This window comes from Parus major, chromosome 8, assembly GCF_001522545.3.
Source record: "Parus major isolate Abel chromosome 8, Parus_major1.1, whole genome shotgun sequence".
NCBI classification, from domain to species: domain Eukaryota; kingdom Metazoa; phylum Chordata; class Aves; order Passeriformes; family Paridae; genus Parus; species Parus major.
Window position 1 is genome coordinate 768781 of NC_031777.1, and position 23085 is coordinate 791865.

Below are 23085 nucleotides of genomic sequence, written 5' to 3' on the forward strand. Positions count from 1 at the left end.
CCCCGCCCCTCCAAGGACCCCGCTATGTGAGGTGTCTGCGGCAAGCAAGCCGTTAAAGGGAAATCGCCATAGCGATAAACGATGGATGGCGGCCAAACCACCGGCCGCAAAGCGCCTGAGGAGCGGCGCGGCCTCCGATTCCAGGGACATTTCAAGCATCGGCGCTCCCACGTGACAGCTCCTAATAATTTTTTTTAATTTTGATCAGGCTTCTCTGCGGGCTGCCGGGCGCTGAGGCCCGAAGAGGGAACGCCGCGCGGGGGCTGCTGGGAGTTGTAGTTCCGGGCCGGACGGGATCGAAGCGCGAGTCTCCGGCCGCCATTTTGCGGGCCCCCTGAGGGGTCCGTGAGGGGCAGCGGAGCTCGGCTTCACCCCGTGCTCGTGGGGGCGCCCGAGGTGTGTCAGCGTACATTTATTTCCACCTTAGGAGCAGGGGCCGAGTAGGGAGTGCTCCTGGGAAACGCTCAGGGAATACAGGCCAGGTAGCATCTGGGACGGAAGAGAGGAGCCTCCAATTGCACGGGACCGGGAGAAGAACACACCAGTTGTTGCCAAAACATGAGGCGTTTTGTGCATAACCCGGCCCAAATCCGCCCATCTACAGCTTTGGTCTTCACACTGAGGCAGGAAAAGCTTCCTTGCGCCTCACTCCTGCCAAAAACACCCTGAGGATCGGGGTTCTCCGTGCCGGGGAGCGGGGTCGAGCGACACGGCCGGGCCCAGGGAGCCCTGCAAGGTGCAGGTGGGTGAGTCAGGAGTGTGCCACGCTGGAAACGTGCACATGTCAGGACTCTGAACGAGGAAGGACAGCTCAGCCCGCGGGGAGGGTGTGAATCACGGCAATCCCAGCAGCAGCAGGTCACAGCTGCTGTTTTCCCCAGAGCAGCTCCAGCCTCATGACCCGGCCTGTACAGAGCTGCGGGATGACGTGCCTGGAGTCAGCCAGCAGTGGAAAGCCCTGGAAAGTCTTTGTGTGTGTTCTTTCCCTGATTTTTCACCCTGTAACTTGGTGCCTTCGTTAACACCTGGCACTCTGCCCTTCTGAAATTCCCAGAGGAGTGGAAGCAGCCCTGCCATTTGAACCAGGTCTGGGAGCGCCTCTGCCTTTCGGGTCATTTGTCCATCCCAACAACACAGCCTTGGCCACAAAGTGCCTGTTGTGGACGGCCAGGATCAGAGCATCCATCCATGAAGCACTAGAAACTCAAACAACTGCTGATCTGGCTGATGAAAGAGATGGTAAACATTCATTACCCCATTGCTGAGTACTGCCAGCCACAGCTCTTGGCCTCAGCGCTGCCACGGGGTATGGCTGAGCCTGTCTCCGTGGTCAGCCTCCGTTGTGCTCCCTCCTGGGACGGGAATTCCTGCAGCAGTTCCTCTCCCTGGGGACTGGAGAAGTGTGATCCCGTTCCCAGCCAGGGAGTAAGCACAGCTTAGACCAAACACGGCCCAAGAGCTGTCACAGAGGACACATCATTTCAGGGGAAGCTTCGCAGTGCTGGGATCCTGGAGAAAAAGCCCCTTTGAGTCAGTGCCCACCAGGTACAAGCATCCCCCAAAAGTGCCTGGATCAGCCAGACAGGGGCTTGATGTCCCCTCCTCTGCCATACCCACATACCAGCGCTTGCTAAGCTTGTTTCTCAACCACTGATGAGCAATATGAGTCAAAAAATGACAGATTACCCAATCTCCCAACTAGAGCCCCTAATTAACCCAAAACCCAGTGGCCTGTGGGGTTACCAGGGAGCAAATATTTGTGTGGGATTCTCAAAAAGTGCTGCACCTTTGTAGCAGGGTTTTTTTCGCTTCCTCTTGGCCAAATTTCTCACGGAAAACCCCAGGACGAAGCGAGCAAGCTGGTGCAGTTCCTGTGAAGCCCTGGGGCTGGATTTGAGCTCACCCTGCATCCCCTGGGCAGGAATAAACGTGGGCTGTGGTGCTTGGCACCCCAGGTTGGGAAAGCTGGAGGAGGCCACCCAAGGGACACTTCCTGAGAAGGTGGTGCTGTTTGACCTGCACAGCAATGGGGCAATGCTTGTCCATTGCACTCCAACCCTCCAACAGGCTTGCTTGTAGAGTATCCCCCAAAGATTTGGGCATTTTAGGGCTGACTTTTTAGAGACACCTGATCCTGGGGTACACCCTGGGCCTTTGCCTTTCAGCACTTTGCAGCATTTGTTTGCTGCAGTGGCAAACCCTTCTCTCCCATTCATCCCTATCTGCTCTTTACAAAGGCTTCTTGTTTTCCCAAGTGTTGCCTTTTTTCTTTTTTTTTTCCCCCCACGTGTGATTTAATTCACACAAACTCCTTCCTCTTCTGACTATTGATCTTGGCTCCTTACTGGTTAAAATAAAGTAAATCTTTCATAAGCAGGTTCTGACAACACAACTTTTGTTCCTTCCAGACACAATTTCCTGTTTAATTTCCTGACCGTTTCTTACTTGGTAAAGGAAAAGCTGTAAATTGCAAGATTGCTTCAGAGACCTTCCTCTGACTGCAGATGAACTGTTAACCACTTGCAGGAGAGAATCCAGCAAACCAGCACAAAACTTGTAAAAAAAACCTCATTTTCTTTTATATCTTCTGCGATTCGCACCGAGAGGAAAGCTGCGCAAAAAATAAAGGTTGGAAACATTTTCCTTGGAAAATCAAACAGGAGCAACTCCACCTCCAGCTGAGCAGGTAATTGCACTTTCATCACTCAGCAAACCGCCTGTGACACGTGGGCTGTGCTTCTGTGGTCCCAAATGTGGGCATCCCCCCGCATGGGCTCTGATTCCCACTCCCACCCTCCTTCAAATCCCGGGAGATGCCGAGAGATTCCCGCGGTCACAGTGACCGGCTGATCCAACGGGACATTCCCGGGCGGGGTCACCGGGAATGCTGCGGGGTAATGAAGGTGGGCTGGCGCCGGGCAGCTCTTGGCACGCAGGGACACGGTGACACCCGGCTGGGGCTGCGTGACCTGGAGAGGAGAGCTCAGATCTCCAGCCAGCCCTGCCCCAAAGAGCCCCGAGTCCCGGCACGGGTGGCACAGTGCCACTGCTCCCAAAAGCAGGATGGAGCCAGCAGCACCTGTGACAGCCCCTAGGGCAGCTCCTGCAGCACACAGGTCTCCTCCACCTGGCTCTGAGCCCCCTCTTTAGAGGTTCAAAACCTGCAGTGTAAGATGAAGAAAATGGATTGAGGTGGGAATGTCACTTTTGAGAGCATTTGTATTTCGGTTTCTCATTTCACGTGGCTAAATTTTAACTTTGCCTAGAAATGGGAGATAAAACGATTGCTCCAGCAGGGGTGCCCAGGCAGGTACAGCAGGAAGCTGCAGCATCTCCTGGCCCTGCTGCAGAACCACAAAGCCTCTGCAGGACAGCAAGCACTCTTTCCTACAGCCAGTGCTTGGGAGCAGATGGAAAATGACTTCTGGGGAAGGGATCCACCTTATCCTAGGCTGGCTGGCAAGTGTTCCAGGCACAACTTCAGCAGCACCTTGGCAATGCTGTGATGGCCGTGCAGAGAGCCCTGGTGCTGGAGAAGACAAACATGGTCAGCCACTGGGGAGCTTCTCTTGCCATCTGATGGGGCTGATGGAATGGGGAGAGTCCAAAGGCTGCTGACAGCTGAGACACAGAGAATCCAAATTAACTCTTGCTCTCGTGATGGAAATGTGGGACCACGTGGGGTGAACCATGGTGGCTGCCTTGGTGCCCCTGGTGCTTCCCAGCAGCTGCTGTTTGAGCCCCCCTGGGAAAAGAAAAATCAAATTTCACTGCAGAAACTGAGAAACAGCAAAACTTTGCAATGCAAGCATAAAGGTTTTTTTAGCCTTTATTTCTGGGAAGACAGCGTGGGCCGAAGCTTCCCCTTCCTTCTTCACCCTCTCGCCCTGGGCTGAGGGGAAGGGCTGGGAAAGCACCTGGTGCGGGCCAGGGCTGGTTTTCTCTATGGCCCTGTGCAAATCAAGGCCACGGTGAGGGATGCCACAGGCACCTGATCCAGCAGGCCAGAGCATCTGTGGCTTTCTCAGCACAAACCCAAAGCTGAGAGCCACCCCCACACATCCCCGGGGCTGCAGGGTGGTCAGAGCCCTGGGCAGCAGTGCCAGGAGCATGGGAGGGTGGCACAGCCCATACAGGAGCATCAGAACCTCTCCCAGATCCCAGAGGTGGGGATGAGGGACCCACAGGGCTGGCCAGGCACACACAGGGAGCGCCACAGGCTCAGCAGCTTCCCTTCCCCTTTCTGCCTACCACTAAAATACACAGAATTCCCACCTGGCTCCATCCCCTCCCTGCCACATATTTAAAAACACGGAGAGGGGCCAGGGGGTGGCTGGCAGCAGGAGTGTCACTCCTCAGGGACTCATGCTCCAGGGGAACAGGCACGCACTTCCAGGACGAGCTCGTGTTGCAGGGAGAGGCATTGCATGTGTGAAAAACACCCCTCAGCCCCGACATCGCTGCTCTCACATGGGCTCCTGCTTGGAGCTCCAGGGAGATGCTCAAGGGAAGAGGGCAGGGGGGGCTCCTGCTGTGAACATCTCCTGGGAAATGGCTGTTTCCAGACTCAGGCCATGCTGGGTTTGAACAAAGGCTTCTTTACTTGGCAAATGGGAAGGTGAGCACAGAGGATCCTCTCGCAGCACACCAGGCCAGGACAGGGAGTTGCAAACTCTTTTTGACCTGTGCACACCAACTTTTTCCCCAGCTACACTTCCTAGGAAAACCAACAGCGTTTGCATACACGGTTTCATCCAATATCCCCCTCCCCATTTACAGAACAAAAATATCTCCATGGCAGAAACTCAAAACCTTGTTAGAAGCTCTGGGTCCCCTCACACTCTGTGTCCCAGAGCTGCAAGGGGAGGGAAGTGGCTGCTGTAGGGGGCTCAGGGTGGGGCAGGTTGGTGCTGGGTGCTGCCCTGTGGCTCCAGCCACCACCCCCTTGACGGGACACTGCTTTCACCCTCTGGGGTAAAAGTTGGGTTTTTCAGTGTTTTGCCAGCTGCAGCTCTTGATGCCTTTCCACCAGCTGTGGAAGAGCTGGGTCAGCAGTTCACATCCCATCCCTACTCAACATTTAGGGCTAAACAAGGGGGAACAGTGAGAAACCACTTGGCAAAGCTTTGTTTTGGAGCCCCAGCCCTGCTCTGCCAGGAGACAGACACCTGTGTGGATCCTAAGACCCTCCTTGTTCCCAAATCTCGGTTTTCACCATCCAGCTTCTGTGACAACCCGTGCTCAGGTCCCACAGGCAGGTTTTATTATTTTATACCCCAGGTCTGGTTTCCTCCCTGCGTCTCTGGGTTAGAGACGTGCCACGTGCAGCTGAAGGTTGAGCTGAGCTTACCTGAGCAGCTGAAGTTCGGACTCATCCCACCCTGGAGCACCCTGAAACTGGCAGAGCACATTGCTGATGTCATTTTTGGCTGCAGTTTCCTTGGGGTTTTCTTTTTTTAAAGCAGATTAAAAACCCTCATCTTTACTAGGTGACAGCTTGACCCTGGTGGAGTTCTCTTACAAAACAGGCCCCGCTGACCCACTGCCCTGGAGCTGGCCAGGCCCTGGCTGGGCTGCCTTGTCCCTTTTTCCAGAGCCCAGAGTGGGTGGTAGGGAGGGTGTTTTGCCAGAGGGATCCATGCTGACCGTCAGGGAATGCCAGAAGCGAGGGAGCTCAGTTTCACAGCCCCCCCACGTGCTGTGTGTTCCAGAGGTCAAATCCCTGCAGGCATGTGTCTTTCCACATCACATCTCTCCTGCCCCACATCCTCAGCCTTCCCCTGCAAGAGGCTCAGCAAATCCCAAACTGTGCCCTGAGTCCAGTGTGGGCTTCTCAGACCCAATCCCAGTTTCCTGGACTGCTCTACCCAGCTCTGAGCAGGGTTTCTCCAGCAGCCTTGGGACCTCCTCATCTCAGCTCAGGAAATCTGAGCTGCACACAGGGAAGGGAGATGCCTGGGAGGGCTGGAGCAGCACCACACTCCTCCATGTCCAGGTCCTGCAGGGCTCCCAAGACAACCAGCCCTGTCTGCCCCAGTATCCCCCATGGGCTGGCGTCATCCCAGTCTGTGCTGGGAATCCAAACAATCCTGAAAGAGGTGATTGCAAGAGAGCAGGCACAGCCTGTGTCCTGGGGCCTTTTAAGGCAGGAGATGATCTCTGGACATGGAAAAACGCAGCAGCTGGAGCTGCGCCAACCTTCCCCCTCCCTGAAAAACATTCCTGTGGAGGGAGGGTTGGGCTCCAGGGTCAAAGGGGGATGGCTTGGCAGAGACACCAGGCCCAAGGATCCATAGCTGTGCTGTGACATCCCTGCAGGGACAGGGCCCCTTAGCAGAGTGTGCTGCTCAGTTATTTTGAAGCTGATTTCTGCAGCACAAGCGATGGTCGTCCCGAGGGGAATCGGACACAGCAGTGGTGGGGATGCAGTGCCTGCCGTGCTTTTGATGCTCAAATATCTCCAGTGCAGATCAATCCCAGCTATTTCAGTCCCAGCCTGTCACCTTTCCAGCTTCCTTCCAAACAACTTTAGCTGTGTATTCCAACATTTGGAGGCGACAGACACTAAACAAATCTTCAGTGAGGTCCCTTTGTTAAGGGCAGGGCAGAACCAAGCCTCAGCATACCCAGAGTTTGTAGTGCCATGGCACCCAGCTCCTCATCCCTGCCTTTCAGCAGAGGGGCTCCAAGCACTCGCCATCCTACAGCCTCTCCAGAGGCCAGTGGCACTTGGGGACACCTAACTGTGAGGTGAGGGAGGTCTTGTGGCCCGGAACCCAGAGCAGGAATTTCCATGCTCACACAGGACTTTTGTTTGGTTGACCTTAGCTATTGCTTATCCCTGCCAGGAGAGCTCCCAGGAGGGCTGAGGGATGACTCCATGGCACAAGGTCCCCTCCGAGCAGCGGGGTGACGGTGACGTGGCGGATCCCGTGGGGACAGTTGTGCAGGCAGAAGTGTCACTGCCCTGCGGCAAAGTCTGGGCCACCGGGGCAGGGCTGAGCTGCCCTTCGCACCGTGGGCGGTGCCATCACACGTGGCACTCACAGCTGTCCCCTCCCAGGGACACCGAGCCAGCACAGCAGTGGCCTCTGCTCTGTCCCAGACCCTGCTGGGCTCTCACCAGGCGGGTGCCGAGCCCTGTGATGCCAGCACCAGAGAGATCCCCGGGTCCGGGTGGGCACCCCGTGGGGGCTGTGCTGGCATCTCCCACAGGGGTTCTGCTTTGCTGGCATCACCCAGCGTGGCTCAGGAGCTCTGTGAGTCACTGCCCAGCCCCAGCCTCCAAAGGGCACTTGCTGGCCCACAGCAGAGGAGTTTGAAAGGGCACACCAAGTACCCCTCACCTCTGTCCTCTCCACTGGGGTTTCTGCGTGGATCTGAGCACGTGGAAGCAGCCTCATGCTCCAGCCCAGCCTGCTCATCCTGGTCCCCAAAGCATCACAGATGTGCAGCAGAGCCCAGGGCCAGGTGACAGCAAACCTGCTGTCACCAGCCATAGCGAGAGCACAGCATTGCCCTGCCCCTGCCCATGGGAGCTGGCATTCCTCTTCTGCGGTGGTCCTGGCACTTCTCAGAGCAGCACAATGGCACTCTGCCCTCCCAGCTTTCCTCTTGCACACCCCAGCTTTACTTCATGACTTTGGGAGAAGGACATTTCGTTCAAAATCTCAAGTTCCCAGGCCCTGGGCACCAAGGCAGTGCCAGCAGTCCCAGGAGCTGGCAGCACTCCCTGTCCCCGTGGGCGCTGCCTGGTGCTCATGGAGGCACGTGCATGGCTCTCTGCAAACTGTGGGGCTGGGGGCTTTCAGGGAGGGCAGCTAAAACTGAGTCCAGCTCCATCCTGGCTTGGAGCCTGCTTGGCATGGGGTACCTGCACAGGGTGAGCAGCTGTTTCTGTCCTGCCGAGCAAGTGCAGTGGTACTGCTGGAGGTGGCACTTTTCAGATGTCACTGTGGTGTGGCCCAGCCTGAGCCCCCCCAAAGGAACAGCGGAGGTGTGGGTGTTACCTGCTGCTCTGCACGTATCTGGATGAGGTGGGATCTGTTTGGAGTCTCCTGTGGCAGGCTCTGGGGTGAAAACAACCGGCAGCTCTTTGGCCTGTTGCTGCTGTGACAGCAGGGCCGTGAATGGTCCTTCCCACAGCACAAACAGGGCACTGTTCAGGCGGCTTTGCCCCGGGCCGAGGCCTCTCGGGTGAGGCCAAAGTAAGCAGCTCCTCAGCAGCAAGCACCTCTCCGGGGCTGGGAAGGCTCTGACCTGAGCACAAGCCAACACAGACTTAGGGAAAACACCTCTGGCCTCTGTGAAACCTCCCTCAATGTGCCCCTGTCCCCTTGCTGCACATGCCGAGTCACTTTGAGCAGCACAGGAGATGGATGTCCCTGCAGAGCTGCACCTCTCCAGTCCTGCGTTCCTCCTCCTGCTGCACTCTGGGCCAGGGCAGGACGAGCTGCAGGGGAAGGCTGCCCTGTAGCATCACACCCACATTCCTCACCTGGCTGCTGGAGCCTGGTTTGGCCAGAAAAGCAGGAAAGCAGGTGCCTCGCTGGACCAGGACAAGGAGCAGGGCTTGCAGTATGGGCAGGGGTCACGCTCCCAGCAGCGAGGCTGGGCTAGCACAGGGATATCCAAGCACAAAGAAACCCTGGCTAAATCCCATCGGCCGGCTGAGCCTTTCTCGGCGGCTGCGTTTGGGCTGCAGGGGCACAGCCCTTTGCCAAGGTGTGGGACCACGGCCGGAGCATCCCTCGCGGGGCCAGGCGGAGGCGAGACAGCCCCCAGCACTGGCAGCAGTCCGGGACAGGGACTTGCGGCTTTCGGGATGAGCAGATCCCAGCACGGAGCCGCGGCGTGCCCTGAACCCACCCCCAGAAGCTGCTGAAGCTCACACGGAGCGGGGAGCGCAGCCTGGGGTGGGGAGGTGACCCCTCTCAGGCGTGCCGGTGCCAGGCATTGGGACCCAGCCCCGGGATCTGGCCCTGCCCGAGGCTCCTGCTCCTGTCCCGGGGTCCTGCCCGTGTCCCGGGGTCCTGCTCCTGTCCCGGGGTCCTGCCCGTGTCCCGGGGTCCTGCCCGTGTCCCCCGGCTCCGGCCGGGAGGTGGCAGCCGCGAGCGCCCCAGTGTCCCTTGCGCCGGCTCCGGGAGCGGCGGCGCGGCCGGGCCGGGGCCGCGGAGCCTCCCCCGCTCGTCCCGGGCCATGGAGCCGATCCCCGGGCGGCGGTGGCAGAAGGTGCTGTACGAACGGCAGCCTTTCCCCGATAACTACGTGGACCAGCGGTTCCTGGAGGAGCTGCGAAAGAACGTGCACGCCCGGCAGTACCGGTACCAGGCCGTCGTCTTCCAGTCGGGAGCGGTGGTGCAGCAGCTGTGCAGCGTCTGCGTCTTCGTGCTCACCTGGTGGTACATGGACGCCGGGATGCTGAGCCCGCAGGGGCTTTTCGGAGCGGCCCTGGTGTCCTCCCTGCTCGGCTACGTGCTGTTTGATGCCGTGGACGGCGGGGCCGGGCGCTGGGCGAGCGGGCGGACGCGCTGGGCTGACCTCAAGAGCACGCTGGTGTTCGCCGCCTTCACCTACGGCTTCTCGCCGGTGCTGAAGACGCTGACCGAGTCCATCAGCACGGACACCATCTATGCCATGTCGGCCCTCATGCTCCTGGGTCACCTCATCTTCTTCGACTACGGCGCCAACGCCGCCATCGTGTCCAGCACGCTGTCCCTCAACATGGCCATCTTCGCCTCGGTGTGCCTGGCCTCGCGTCTGCCTCGCTCCCTGCACGCCTTCGTCATGGTCACCTTCGCCATGCAGATGTTCGCCCTGTGGCCCATGCTGCAGAAGAAGCTGAAGGCCCGGACGCCCCGGTGCTACGTGGGGGTGACGGTGCTCTTCGCGCTGGCCGCGCTGGCGGGGCTGGCCACCGTGTCCAGCGTGGGCGCCGTGCTCTTCGCCTCCCTGCTCCTCGCCATCTCCTGCCTCTGCCCCTACTGCCTCATCCGCCTCCAGCTGCTCAAGGACAACATCCACGGGCCGTGGGACGAGGCTGAAATCAAGGAGGACCTCTCCAGGTTCCTCACGTAGGCCCGGCCCCGCGGGACCCTCTGCTGTGAGCAGCGCAAAGGTCCCGGCTGGGGGTCAGCCCTGTGGGGGAGGACACCTGAGCCAATAAAGTCTCTCACAGCAGCAAGAACCATTTCTGTGCTCCCCTCCGGATCTGTTCCCACACCTGACTCGCTTTGGCGAAGGAAGGAGCTGAGCCCTGCCGGGGGAGGAGGCAGCTCTGGCCGTGCAGGGGGCTCAGGGTGCAGGGGATGGGATGTGTCCCACGGAGCCCTCAGGACCCTCAGGGTGTGCTGGGGGCTGCCGGCACTCCCCGGGCAGGGCTGCAGGGCTGGGCTGCAGGGAAGGGCTGCAGGGCTGGGCTGCAGGGCAGGGCTGCAGGGCAGGGCTTGCTGAGGTCGCTGTTGCTGCTGCTGGACCGAGCAGGAGGGCGGCTGGAGCGGGGACAGAGCCCTCCTCACCTGCAGCCCGGCCCTCTGCGGGTGCCAGGACAGCCTCACACCGCCGCCAGACACCACATTGCCCTAAATCCCTCAGGAGATGGGGGAGGCGAGGCCATCACGCCTTCCTCTCCTCCCTAACCCCTTTCCTGAGGCAGATCTGGCCTTGCTGCAGGGCAAGAGCCAGAGGGACGGAGCTCGGCAGAGCCCCCGTGGTTGCACCCCCAGCTGCTGGGGACATGCCAAGGGCTGGGCCCGACCATGGCGGGTCCCATCCGTCTGTCCGGCGTCTGTCTGTCCGGCAGCGCTCCCAGCACAACAGAGGGCGCTGCCGGCAAACGAGTCCCGCTGGAGGCCTGGCCCGGACGGGACCTCCCGGCGCTCTCCCGTGCCCTGCCCCGGCACCGGAGGGAAGGGACGCCCACACCCCCTCCCACCTTCCAGGGCTGCGTTTGGCATCGCCGCGATGTCGGTGGAGTTTCTCTTTCTGCTCCGTTTTCCCCATCCCAGCGAGGAGGCGCTTTCCACGCGCTCCTTGGGCTTTCTCGGAAATGAGCAACCCCCGGCGGAGTCCCCAACACCTCCGGTGCTTTGTTACTGCTCTTGCCAAGTGTCAAATGTTGCTGTGGTCGCCGTGGTAACGACTACATCTCATTTCGCTTTTAATTAAAACCTGTAGAAGTTTGGAGCCCGTGCTCAGGTCTCGCGGGGAGCACAGAGGAGCCAGATGCTCGGAGTCACGATGACATTTTGTAGCTCTGCAGAAAGGTTTTTTCACAAGGAGGTTTCCCAGAAAGCTGCTCAGTGACCCGCTGTCCCATCTGACACTGGGCCGATGCCAGTGTAACGCTGCCATCCCAAACACATTCACAGAGCCCATTGGTACAGGGGCAAGGCTGGAATATAAATCAAAAATAACTCAAATCCTGTCTGCTTGGCCCCTAGCTATCACAGCAGAGGCTATAAGAAAGCAGAGTTTCTCTTGCACCCACTCTTCCATGGGGAAATATTTTCCCCCAAAGTGCCTTTCCCAAATTGCCACTGTCAAAAGCAGCTGTGGATTGGAAAACTGCAAGCACTGACCACTCAAACATTTCAGGTGGCAGAGATGGGCACGGGCTGCTGCCTTCCCCTCAGCTGGAGCAGGGACCTGTGGTCACCTGTGTAATCCGGGGACTCTGATGCAGCAGGCTCCATCCACCAGCTCCAAGGAGATGCTGCTCTGTCCCACCCAGCCCAGCCCCAGCCCTCTGCTCTGCCCCAGCTCCTTCATCTCCTTACAACGAGTCACAGAATTCCAGGATCAGATCAGAACAGCCTCAGTCTTTGTCCAGAGACCCCCTGGGGAAAGGCTCAGCCCTCCCCTCACCTGCCCACAAAGACACCCTGCCCACCCTAACCCGAAATGAAAACACAAATCCACAGCCTGGGATGGACAAAGGGACCTCCAAGGAAGGAGGAATGCAAAAGGGAGCCAGGGAGAGGAGAGGAGGAAATAAAGGGCAGGCAGGGTTTCCCCAGGACTTCCCTGACCCTCTCAGCAGAGCTGTTGCTGTTTAAGCTGCTGTATAAATGGCCATCACTGGTATGTGTGCATGAGGTGAGAATATCCTCTACAGAACAGGATTTTGCCATAACTCTACACCTGTCCAGTAAAGCTGGGTGCCCTTTGGCCATTTGCTACCTGGGCAAATCCCCACTGAGACCCAAGAAATGGGTCCTAGGCTGGTGATGCAACAACACTTCATCAGCCAACCCTAAGGAGTTCAGCATTCTCTTGCACTCCAAGTTTGTATCCTTTAAGGTTCAGCCCACTCAGATCAGTTCTTCCATGGGAGGTTTTTTTTGATTTGAAGCTGGCCAAATGTGAGTAGGTATGAAGTGCCTGGGGATCAGTCTTGCTCCTGGGCTGCCAGCTGCAATCTCCATCTCCAGCTTTGCTGCAGGGAAAGGCCAGTGCCAGGCACCCACACGTGCTCCCACCTGGGGGACTGGGTCTGGGAAGCCTGTGAAGAACAAAGCTCGACTCTTTGATCAGGAAACCAAAAGAGGATTTTGGTCCTAACCCATCCACTGCCTCGTAATGTCACTGGTGCAGCACCCAGAAGTTAAAGAATGTGCCAGGGTTTCCCAGCACATCAGCTCCTGTGCCTTTCCACTTAGGAGATTTTAGAAACAGCTACACCCATGGAGCCTGGAGTCCTATTTCCAACCATAGTTTTTACCAAATATTTCCTAAGAAGGTAAAGATTTGTGCAGAGGATTTACCACCACAAAATGCCTCAAGAAATCAGTTTGTGTCTTCCAGCCTAATGTGTGGAGGCCAGCAGGCAGCTGGGAGCTCAGCAAAGCTCCTGGCTGGGAGCTGTGGGCCATTGAGCTAAAATATCACCCACCTCTTATCTGCTGCTGGTACCTTGCTGCAGCACAGAGGGATTGCAGGGAGAGCTTCCCCCGGCACAGAAGAGATTTTGTAAAGTTCAGTCATGAGCAGAACCTCCTCAAGAGCTCACCAGGTACGAACACTGTTGCTTTTGTTGCAGTCCTGAAAGTGCTCAGTTCCTGAACTCTGCTGAGGTGTTTCAGCACCTGGTGGGTTCCATGAGTGAAAGCTACTCCGTTTTTGGGACACTTGTTAACTGTAGGTCTCCATTTCTCCCTTTCTCAGGGTGCTGGGAAGCACCTCACCCAGTCCCAGCAATTCCCAGTTTAGCCCATGGAGCTCAAAGGGACAGCAGGGTTTGGGGTTTTTCCCCACTATTTACTGCACCATTGCTGTTTCTCTTTCTGCTCTACCAAAAGACCAAGTCTAAGTGAGAAGAAGGAAAAAAACATCTCTACAGCTTTCTGGGCTTGTATCCTCTTCTGTTTTGAGCAAACTCAGTGTCTGCTATTTCCCAGCTCATGCAGCTGGTTCAGCAGCTCCCTGGATATTTTAGAGGTCAGCAGGACCTAAATCAGCTGCAACAAGAGGAACTGCCTGAATTCAGCAAAGCTGTGTCAGACCAGGCTTGAAAACAAGCCCAGGCTGGCTGTCATCTGGCCCCTTGTCCACACAAAGTGATCTCATGCCCTCCCTGCCCATCCTGAGCAGCAGCACTGCAGCTCCCTCTCACCATCTGCTACCCACAACGTCTTGTTTGGGCCCCTGAAACCCCTCACGGTTTGTGAGACACCCCCTTTGCTTTCCTGTGAGGAAAAATAGCCAGTTAAACCCATCAGTTCCCCCTTCTTTCAGAATGACTCTTTGTAGACTTCTCTGGCACCCCAAACAAGCACTAACATCATCTAAATCCCAGATTTTCTCTTTCCCACAGGGATGGACACATTTGGGATCCCAGAGGTAGCTACTTACAGCTGTTTGAGCTCAGATGCTCCAGTGAGGTCGGCTTGCAAGGAATTCTGAGCTTTAGCTTGAAGAAAATGGTCACAACAGCTGCAATTTATTTATAATTGTGCAGATTAATCAGTCTAGAGACTGTCTAGAGACTGCTGCAATCTTGTCCTTCGAGTTTCCGCTCAGCCAGGTGCTGCTGCTGGTGCTCTGCTCAAGTTTTGGAACTGTGCTGGCTGTTCTTCCTGCTGATGCTAAGCCCAAACCATTTACATGGAGCAATCCTGGTGGTGAATGAATTCAGGAGCAGTGCTGAAACTCCAGCACAACATCCATCCCTCCCTCCACAACCCTTCACAGAGCCCAGGGAATTTCTCCCACAAGGCAAGAATGTCTCCATGTGAGAAAAAGTGAGTAGACCCTTCATTACAAACACAGGACACACTCCTTTTGTAATCAGAATTTTATTTTCTTTACATCCAGGCTTATTATTGACATCTGAAAATAAAACCGTTCATTTACAAATAGGCTAGTGCAAATTAAAGGTAATTTTGGATTTAAAAAAAATGAAAAAAAAAAGACATTGCATGTAACACAAACAAAATGTGTGTGTTAGGATGATCTTCCTGGAACAGCTGGTGGAGGTCGCCTAGGAAAAAACCAAAAAATAACCCAAAAATCACAGGGAGAGGGGGAGATTTAAAACAAAAGGCCAAGATACAATAAAATGACTCATATACAAAATTATCTTAATAGAGTGGGTTAAGAGAAAAAGGCACAGAACATGCATGTTAAGGAAAAGAGCAAGAACAAGATTAGAATCAGCTGGCTCTCAGCACAGCCTGGCTTTCATCCTCACCGCCTCCCTTCTGACCTGCCAGTGCCAGAGGACCAGAACAATCCCATCCCAGGTGTGGAGGTCACTGCTCACAGGCTTTCCAATTTCCCTGCACCAAATGATCCCCTCTGGAAGAGCTTTTCCCCAGGCAGCCTTAAGATTCTCAGCACTATCTGCTTCAAGCACTGTTCTTGGAGTAGAACTTTTGTGAGGTTGTGGTGAAATGAGGGATGATCAGAGCAGACCCTGGGGGGTGGTTGGGGGGACATTGCTGGGAAAGGAAAAGGTTGAATGAAGCTGGAGAGCCCCATGGCACCGAGGGCCCAGTGCCAAGAGCAGCTGCTCCTCCTGGTATCCAGCACAGAGCCCTCAGCTCTGCCTGCCCAGCATTCCTGGAACTGGGCTCCAGCCAGAGGGGACATGTGGGACACTGCTGTTCCCTCAGGGAGCACAAACTGTCTCAGCCACGGCCAATAAACACCAGCAAATCTCCAAATGTCACAGAATACAGCGGGGATGGCCTGCTGTGCTCATCCCACCTTTTGATCCCTCTTTTCCCAAAACCTAAGGACCCACTTGGGCACTGTGGTGTTCCCACAGGGAACTCTCGTGCTCTTTGTGCCCTACAGAGCATCTCCAAGCACCGACTGCAGCTGCTTGGCTCATCCTGACCTGCAGGAGGAACTGAATAATCAGGAGATCTGCACATTCCTACACAACCTTTAGGGGGAAATCCCTTTCAGGCACATTTTAACTCCAGCTCCTCCTTTGGAGGACTCAAGTCTGGCCTTCTGCACAGCTCTGAGACTCCTCTGAACGTGCTTTCCTCAGCAATGAAGTGAATCCCAGGTACTGCTTGTAAAACATTCATCCATTTCCCAGCAAAATATCTCTGCAGCACTCCAAGCCCCTTGCAGGGGAGCAGGCTGAATGCTTCCCAACGGGTTCCACCTCCCCTTTAATGACATCTCCAGTGATCTCAGCACAACAGCACCTCCAATAAATCCTCCCTGCAGTCCCCACCGAGGCAGTGTGGAATGCTGAGATGATGGTGCAAGAGACAGAAGACACCACTCATACACATCCAGAAAGTAATAATAAAAGCCCATCATGAATTTCAGTTTATTTCAGGTTCAGAAATGCAGCATAACATTTTTACAGCAGGTGTATGTGATGCTCAGTAATGACCACAGTTTTGGGAATCCACTCGCTGTGCTCAAAGGTCAACACCAGGAACCATTTACAGATTACAAAACCAAAGGCAGATGTTTTGGCTCACATGAAGTAGGGCATTAACATACAGAGAAGAAAAAAAAAAATCAGAAAGAAATTAAGTGTTTGCTTCTTACAGAAAAGAAGTCATCGTTTATCCCGTCCTGGAAAAGTAAAGAGACAGCAGTAAAGCAAACGGCCGGCAAGGCGGGACAAATCATAGATCAAGCAAGAGTGGAGGACTGTCTGGACGGGAGGAGCCATCGGCATCAGCTCGCCTGCAGACAAAGCAAGAGGAAAGACAGGCAGAGTAACATTCATTTACACAAGGGAGCTGTTCTGCTCCAGCCTGGGAGCAGGGGCAGTGCCACAGCAGGAGGAGCTGTGCCAGGAGTGCCCCAGGAGGCTCCTTGGTGGCACAGGGACAAAATAGGTCTGCTCTTAAATCAGGTTTGGGCTATTTTAAGACAGAAGGATAGAACTAGTTAGGAATCTCAGTGTGCTGTGAACATCATGGTTAGTGGAGCTGTCTGGAACAGAGAGGATAATATTTTCTATGTTATACTTGAACACGAAATGCCATAACCTATAATGTGTCTTCTTTAATATAATAAATAATCTACTTTTAGGAGGCTTACTCAGAAAGTGCAACAAGATCAGCAATAAAATAAACACACATTAACTATGTACATAAGCCTTTTTGTTGAACATACAATCTTTTTAACCCTAGCACAAGATCCCTTGAGATCCAAGGCCGAGAGCCGTTCACGGCACACGCAAGCTCTTCGGCTGTTGGTCAGCAACGACGGGGTGAGGTGGAAATGTTCTCTAGGCAGAGATCCAGGCTCGGCCTAAATGCAGTATTAGATGAGCAACCTCCTGAAACTTAGCAGCTACACCAGCCAGATCTTTCTGTAAGGTCAGAAACACCGGTGTTGCTTTGTTATTGTTCCACTATGCCCCAGCAATCGGAGCTGTGCCACAGGGAATCGGAGCAAGGCACAGCAACCTGCGCTCCTCACACACGGAGCTCAGACCTGGCTCATCCCACCTAAGTGGGTCTGCAGAGGGGCTCAGTCCCTCTGGAAGATCCACAGGGTGCTTGTCCTGCTTTCCTTCGGGCATGGAGTTGCTGCTGAGGCTGCTGCTCCAAGAACAAGGGACAGGATGGATGGGACTCGCCAGCATCAGGAGTTAAGTGGGACAAACAAACCCATTCCAGGCACTCCAGAGCAGAAGGGAGTGAGCCAAGGCTGAAGGACAGTACTTACTCAATTGCATGTGGCAATTTCTTGGGAAGCATTTAAGTGTTTTTCCTAGGAACAGTTCTACGTGGTTTATTCTCACAAGCACATATGCAAGAAGAGGTGAAACCATTAAACCCTGGATTTGTGCTCATGGTTGTTTATTAACCTGCACACCTTAAAGTGTTGCATTTAGGGCACAGGGCCAGATTTAGATGAGATCTGAATGAGGATGCAGAGGAAGGAGGGCTCTGCAGCTGTGTCCTGCACCTTCAGCATCAAGCACAGAACCAGATGGTGCTGACACCTCACTGCCTCCTCCTCCTCTTTCAGGTAAATCCACCCTTGGGAGCTTTATTTACAATCCAGGATTACTGCTGAGAAATAGTTTCTTTGGGGCAGAGCAAAGGACAGTGCTCAGTTGTGCCACCTACTTCCTTATGCTTGGCAGAAACAGTCAAAGTAAATTAGGGAGTCTCAAGTAGAGATCATTTAAAAGCTCATTTTTAGGCCAGGATCTGTGTCATGCAATTGAGGCTCCTGACTTACCAGCATTGTCCTCGTGTCCCATGCAGCCACACTGGCCTGAATCACCTCCTGGAGGAGATGTTTTTCCCACTGAACAAAGGACAGCTAAGCTGAGTCTTTGGGTTATGGTGGGTTAAACCCACTGTGGCCTTGCAGTATCCTAGAATGGGTTGGGTTGGAAGGGAGCTTGGAGCTCATCTTGTTCCAAGCCCCCTGCCATGAGCAGGGACACCTTCCACTAGATCAGGTTGCTGAAAGACCCATCCAGCCTGGTCTTCTATCACCAAGTGAGTATAAGAATTTGATATTCTGATATCAGAAGTGATATCAGTGATCAGGCATTGAACCTGACTTTCCATCAGCTGCCAGTCAGTAACAGAGTTCTGATAAACTGTTGGGATATTGAGGAGTGCTGGCAAGGCAACAATATGGGCTACTCTTGGTTATTTACAAAAATATACCCAACAGATGCAGCACAGGTTACAGCAGAGAGCAGAGAGCAGTGGAAAGCTGTGTAGAAGAAGAATCATCAAGATATGTTTTCTATTTTGTAGTAAAAATTGGTATGTCTGTGGTTGTGTTCGTAACCTTTTCTTTTCCTTGAAAGCTGATTCTGTGCATTGGCACTGGAGATGTGGACAAACAAACAAACAAACAAACAGCAGCCACTTCAGCAGTCTGCTGCCATCACCATGATGGCAGTGATCTGACAAACTCCATCTTCACCGTGCATCAGATGTCACTCCAGACTCCCCAGGCATGTGTCACAAGTACGGGCTTGACAGGAAATTGAAGTTAAGCTAACACACAAATCATGATGCTTTCCCAAGCTCGTCTCTCTTCTGCAAGCTGAAACATGATTTGCTGCACTGGTGAGCACAGCTAATCAGCAGCCTGGGAATTAATAGGCTAAATCCCCATTTGTTGTTGCTCTTTGATTGGTTTCTTCCTAACCATAGGGCTACAGCATACTGGAGCCCTACAAGCAGTCTCAATAAATCCATTTATTACACTGATTGTACTGGGGACCTTTGAAACCACCAATTGCTTTGCCCAGGGATCTGTAACCATAACTGTAATAGCAGCAATTCATATTTTCTGAAGGAACAAGGCCAAATTCCTCTCTACTTTCATTCTGTTAACTCAGAAAGTTCTAAGCTTTAAGGGTGACACTGACCCTAAGTGTTTAAAGTGAAGTAATGCAGTTAAGACAAAAGGTTTTTATAATGCATTAATTTATAACGTGCAAAACAAGAGGCAGAGAGGACCCCTGCAAGTGAGCAGCTGCTAAAATAATCCAGGATGCACAGCTGAGCACTTCCCAGAACACAGCTGGATAAAGCAGCAGTAAACCAAGGTAAAGCAAGGACCATGTAATGCAAAAAGAAAATCTTTACACCGGGGCATTGACTGGCATGTGAAAACATCACAAATATCTCACAGCCAAGCCCAGCCCTTGGGGAGCTCAGCTGCCAGTTTAGGCTGGAGCTCTGTGAGCTGGCTCCCACAGTGGGCAGGGGAAGGGAACCCAGGCCCAGCTGTGCTCTCTCTGTGTCTCTGTGTCCTTCTGTGTCACAGAAGGACCAAAAGCAGTGCTCAGCTCCCTGGATCCTGCACACAGCACATTTCCATCCATTTCCATGCACTCACTGTCCCCCAGCGCTGCCCAGGAGTGCAGTGGGAGCAGGAGTGGGAGCAGACACTGGCACAGGCTGCTCTGTCACACCCCAGCCCTCCAAAGCACCCTGTCCCATCCTGGCTGCAGGCTGGGACGGCTCCATGCTGAGCCCTGTGAGCTGGGGCACCCCAACCTGCTCCTCACCAGCCCAGCCAACCTGGCACTGCAGCTGCCAGCATGGAAATGAAGCAAAATGTGCCTTGTCCCATGCACACCCTGCTCATTTAACAACATTGCTTAAAACTAGATTTCAGATAAGGAGAATTTATAGGAGAAGTAAGCCTCTTGCAAGAGAGACCTGGAAATGTGGGGCCTTCAGAAGAGCTTGGTAAGAAACCACATGGCTTTTCTTTGCCCAGTTTAGCCATTACAAGAGAAAACAGAAAACCTGGAAGGTGCAAATAAAAGCAAGATTCCTTTCAGCTAAGAGGAAACAAAAAAGCAGCAGATCAAATCAACACATGCACAAAACACACACAGAGTCAAGCCCTCCATGTGCTGCAGAGGACTGTGAGCACAGTTGTCTGGGTGGAGATATGTGTCAGTAAGTTAGCTAACATCAGTTATTGCAGAAGGAAAAGTCAAGGCAGCACAGACCTTCCCCAAACACTGAAGACTTCATAAACAATGTGGGATGGACAGAGTATATCAGTAAAATTGGTTACTTGCCTATAGATGTCCATACATGCGACTATACATTGGTTATTGTGACAGTTACCAAGCAATTTGTTTCCACAGATTTGGTTAACAAGGAATGACATGCCAGAAACTCCTTTTAGTCTAACAGGGATGAATCTAACGGACGGATTACAGTGGGCCGAGTAGGTGAAGGGGGTGGTCTTCGACTGGAGAGAGAGAGAGAGAGAGAGAGAGAGAGAACAAACAATGAGCACAAACACAGAGCACACACCTGGCACCTCTGGCTGTTGTTACAGGGACATGCACGTGCTCACACACACAACAATCCTACTGCCACCTATGCTGGAGCAAGACACCCCTGAGAGGTGAAGGAGGAAAGGGGTTTGGGTTTCTGCCATGCTTTACCCTCTCACCCATGGTTGTGCACGGCCTGGGGGTTCTCCACACACCATTACCTTCTGCAGCCACGCAAACCAGCAGGGCAGGGTCGCTATTCCTGGCTTTCAGGGCTCAGTCCCAGCCTGGACAGGCACAGAGCAGGAAACAGGACTGGGGAAAACAGCCTGCAGCAACTTCAGGTCCACGCTGCAGAAGCAGGAAAATCTGCAGCTTCTTGCATACCTGGGCAAACTGCAGCCCTACCAATGTGCCTGAATCTGAGGCACATTTTGAGGCTTTGTATCAATGGCCAGTTTTGAAAATGCCAATTGTGGCCAGGGATTCATTGATTTACCACTAATGCATTTTTCTGTCAACTTCAGGAAGTGCTATGGAGTCACGGGGTTTTTTGGGAACACTGAGGTGCCTTCATTTCGTTTTCCCATGTACTGCAAACTCCTGTACTTTAATTTGGACTGTGTCATCCTCTGATAAGAGACCCCAGAGCAAGAGTTAGCAGCAGTGTGATCTCCAAGCACATTCTACCTGTGGTCCAGGCTGGCACTTATCCCTCCCTCCCTCCCTTCATCCAAGGGTAACACCCAACTCTGCTGAGTCCCTCTGGTAGCTGTGTAACACTTTACCTTTTTGTGTGCAGTAAGGTCCACCTCAGGGCTGTGTGGAGGCAATTCCATCAGTTTAGTTACAAAGAGTATTTTGTTGATGCTCCATTCCACCTGCACTCCGAGTCTGAGCTGACAATTGACAGCTCACACAGTCCTGCCTGGCACTGCTGTGTGCTGGATAAACAGCCCAAGAGACTGTTCCTGCCAGCCAGCCTGCTCCCCCAGCCAGTTCTCCAGCACCCTCCAGCACCCTCTGTTGCTGCATTTATCCCAATCCATTCTCACATGGTGTTTTTGATCCTTTTCTTTAGCAGGAAGTACCAGGTTCTCTCTCTCTGTTCCTTAACCCAGCCCAGATCACCAGGAGTGCTCATGGCAGTACCCACACTCTGAGCAAGGTGGGAGCTGACTTTGGCTCACATCACCTCCAGCAGAGCTCATTAATAATTGTTAATAAGAAGAAGAAATTAAGAATTTGCCCCAACAAACTGTGCAGCCCTTCCTAACCCTTCCTCCACCTGTGCAGGTAGGGACAGTTGTGGCTCTCAAGGAGGAAATGTGTCTCATTCTGCTAAAACTAAACTGAAGATGAAAGAATGTAACAATGTGTTAACCTTCTTTGAACTGGAACAAAATATGTGAGACAAATTTACACTTGACCAAAAAAAAATCTCGTTCGGTTTAAAGTGCATCTTGTGCGACAAAATTCTCTTTTGGTGAAGAAATGAGAATTTTAATCCCTACCATACAACAAATACAAAATATGCCAACTAAAGCATTCAAGTAAATCAACAAGCTAAAAAAAAATAGGCAAAATATAATTTCTTCATGGTGTATTTTTCTTACAGGAAAAATGTTACTGTGTTAACTATTGTTTCTTGTGTTGCTCCAGTGTAGGTCTTCTGGACCCATTTCCAAAATTTGTAGTTTCATAAAGAACCACTTCTAAGGCTCTGCATTTCTGCTGGGTTGCATTAAATTATTCCTTTGTTGAAATGCCTCACATTGCATTGTTTAGCGCTTACTGAAAACATCGTATCATATGTATACAATTTACAAACAAGGGAAAATGCATACAGCTGTCTTCATATCAAATTTAAAAGATACAAGCCCAAACATGCATTTTAATGCCAGGTTAAATGCAGCCCACTGGATTCAAATAATGCAATTGAGCCAAATTGCTATTTAACACAGCAGGATCAGAAACTGGAGAGCACAGTGGGAGGATTTCCTGGATATAATCAGTCAAACCAAACCTGGAGCAAAATCAGGTTTCCTCCTTGAACCAGAGCTGTTCCTACACACTGACCGCTATTTTCAATTTCCATTCAAGCTCGGTGCAGACCTGAAGAGAAAAACTCCCCGTCGGCTCTTTGCCACTGCAGAGTACCCAGCAGTTCGAGGAGAAGCTGGAACCCCTGAGAGGACCCTGTGCTGCCCAGGATCCTTCTCTCCTGTGTCCCTGCCCTACAGACGGGTGTGCTCAGCAAGGGGAGCCTCCAGCCGTGCCCTGCCCCATCTGTGGATGCTCTGGCACAAAGCCCTGCATGCATGGCCATGGGCAGAGCCCTCCTGAGCTCCAGCCCCTCAAGGATGCTGCATCCCGTGCACTTCCAGCTCCTTAACCCTCCTCAGGACCTCCACCCGCAGAGCACAGGTGCCTTCCAGAGGAGTGGCAATGTTTGGGAAAGGAGCTGCAGCAGCACCACTGCTCTCCAGCCCTGCTGCTGGCACGCTCTGGGGTATCTGCAGTTCCCTGTGCAGCACTGCAGGAAGGGATCCTGGGCAGGGCACAGGGGGCTCAGCCCGGGGAACAGATCTCACCTTCCTTTGCCACTGGTACACGGGATCAGCTGGCACGGCCTGCAGCTCAAGTCCAAGCGAACAAAAGAACAAGCCCTGAGGCTGTCATAGAATTCCCCGTCAAAGTGACAAGTTATTTCTACACTGGGAGTAACATTCAGACCTTTTTGCACCCCCTAACAGGAATCTCAACCCCAAAAACAAGAGGAGAAGCCAGTGTGTGTCTTGTCCCTCCTTTACACCCGGAGCAGTGCAGGAGCCTTGCCCACCTTGAGACAACAAAACCAGCAACCAACTCCGGGGCAGCCC

At 53.6% G+C, this 23085-nt stretch overlaps 2 protein-coding genes and 1 long non-coding RNA gene across 5 annotated transcripts in view; 2 read left to right on the plus strand and 1 right to left on the minus strand.

Annotated features, from left to right (window-relative positions):
* The first annotated feature begins 41 nt into the window (after positions 1-41).
* LOC107208131 lies at positions 42-14541 on the plus strand. The gene is made up of 3 exons (XR_004498598.1): positions 42-1545; positions 2409-2686; positions 13814-14541. It is a non-coding gene; the product is annotated as an uncharacterized LOC107208131 (long non-coding RNA).
* On the plus strand, positions 9109-10189 carry PIGC (phosphatidylinositol glycan anchor biosynthesis class C). Its single transcript, XM_015636158.3, has one exon. The coding sequence runs from the start codon at positions 9199-9201 to the stop codon at positions 10075-10077; it is 879 nt and encodes a 292-aa protein (XP_015491644.1). The 5' UTR covers positions 9109-9198; the 3' UTR covers positions 10078-10189.
* Positions 14279-23085, minus strand: part of DNM3 (dynamin 3) — a 169493-nt gene continuing 160686 nt past the window's right edge. For all 3 annotated transcript variants that reach the window (XM_015636155.2, XM_015636154.2, XM_019007640.1), the window contains one exon: positions 14279-20175. In XM_015636155.2, the coding sequence (XP_015491641.1) occupies positions 20106-20175 (70 nt within the window). In that variant the 3' untranslated portion in view covers positions 14279-20105. The remainder of the gene's footprint in view (positions 20176-23085) is intronic.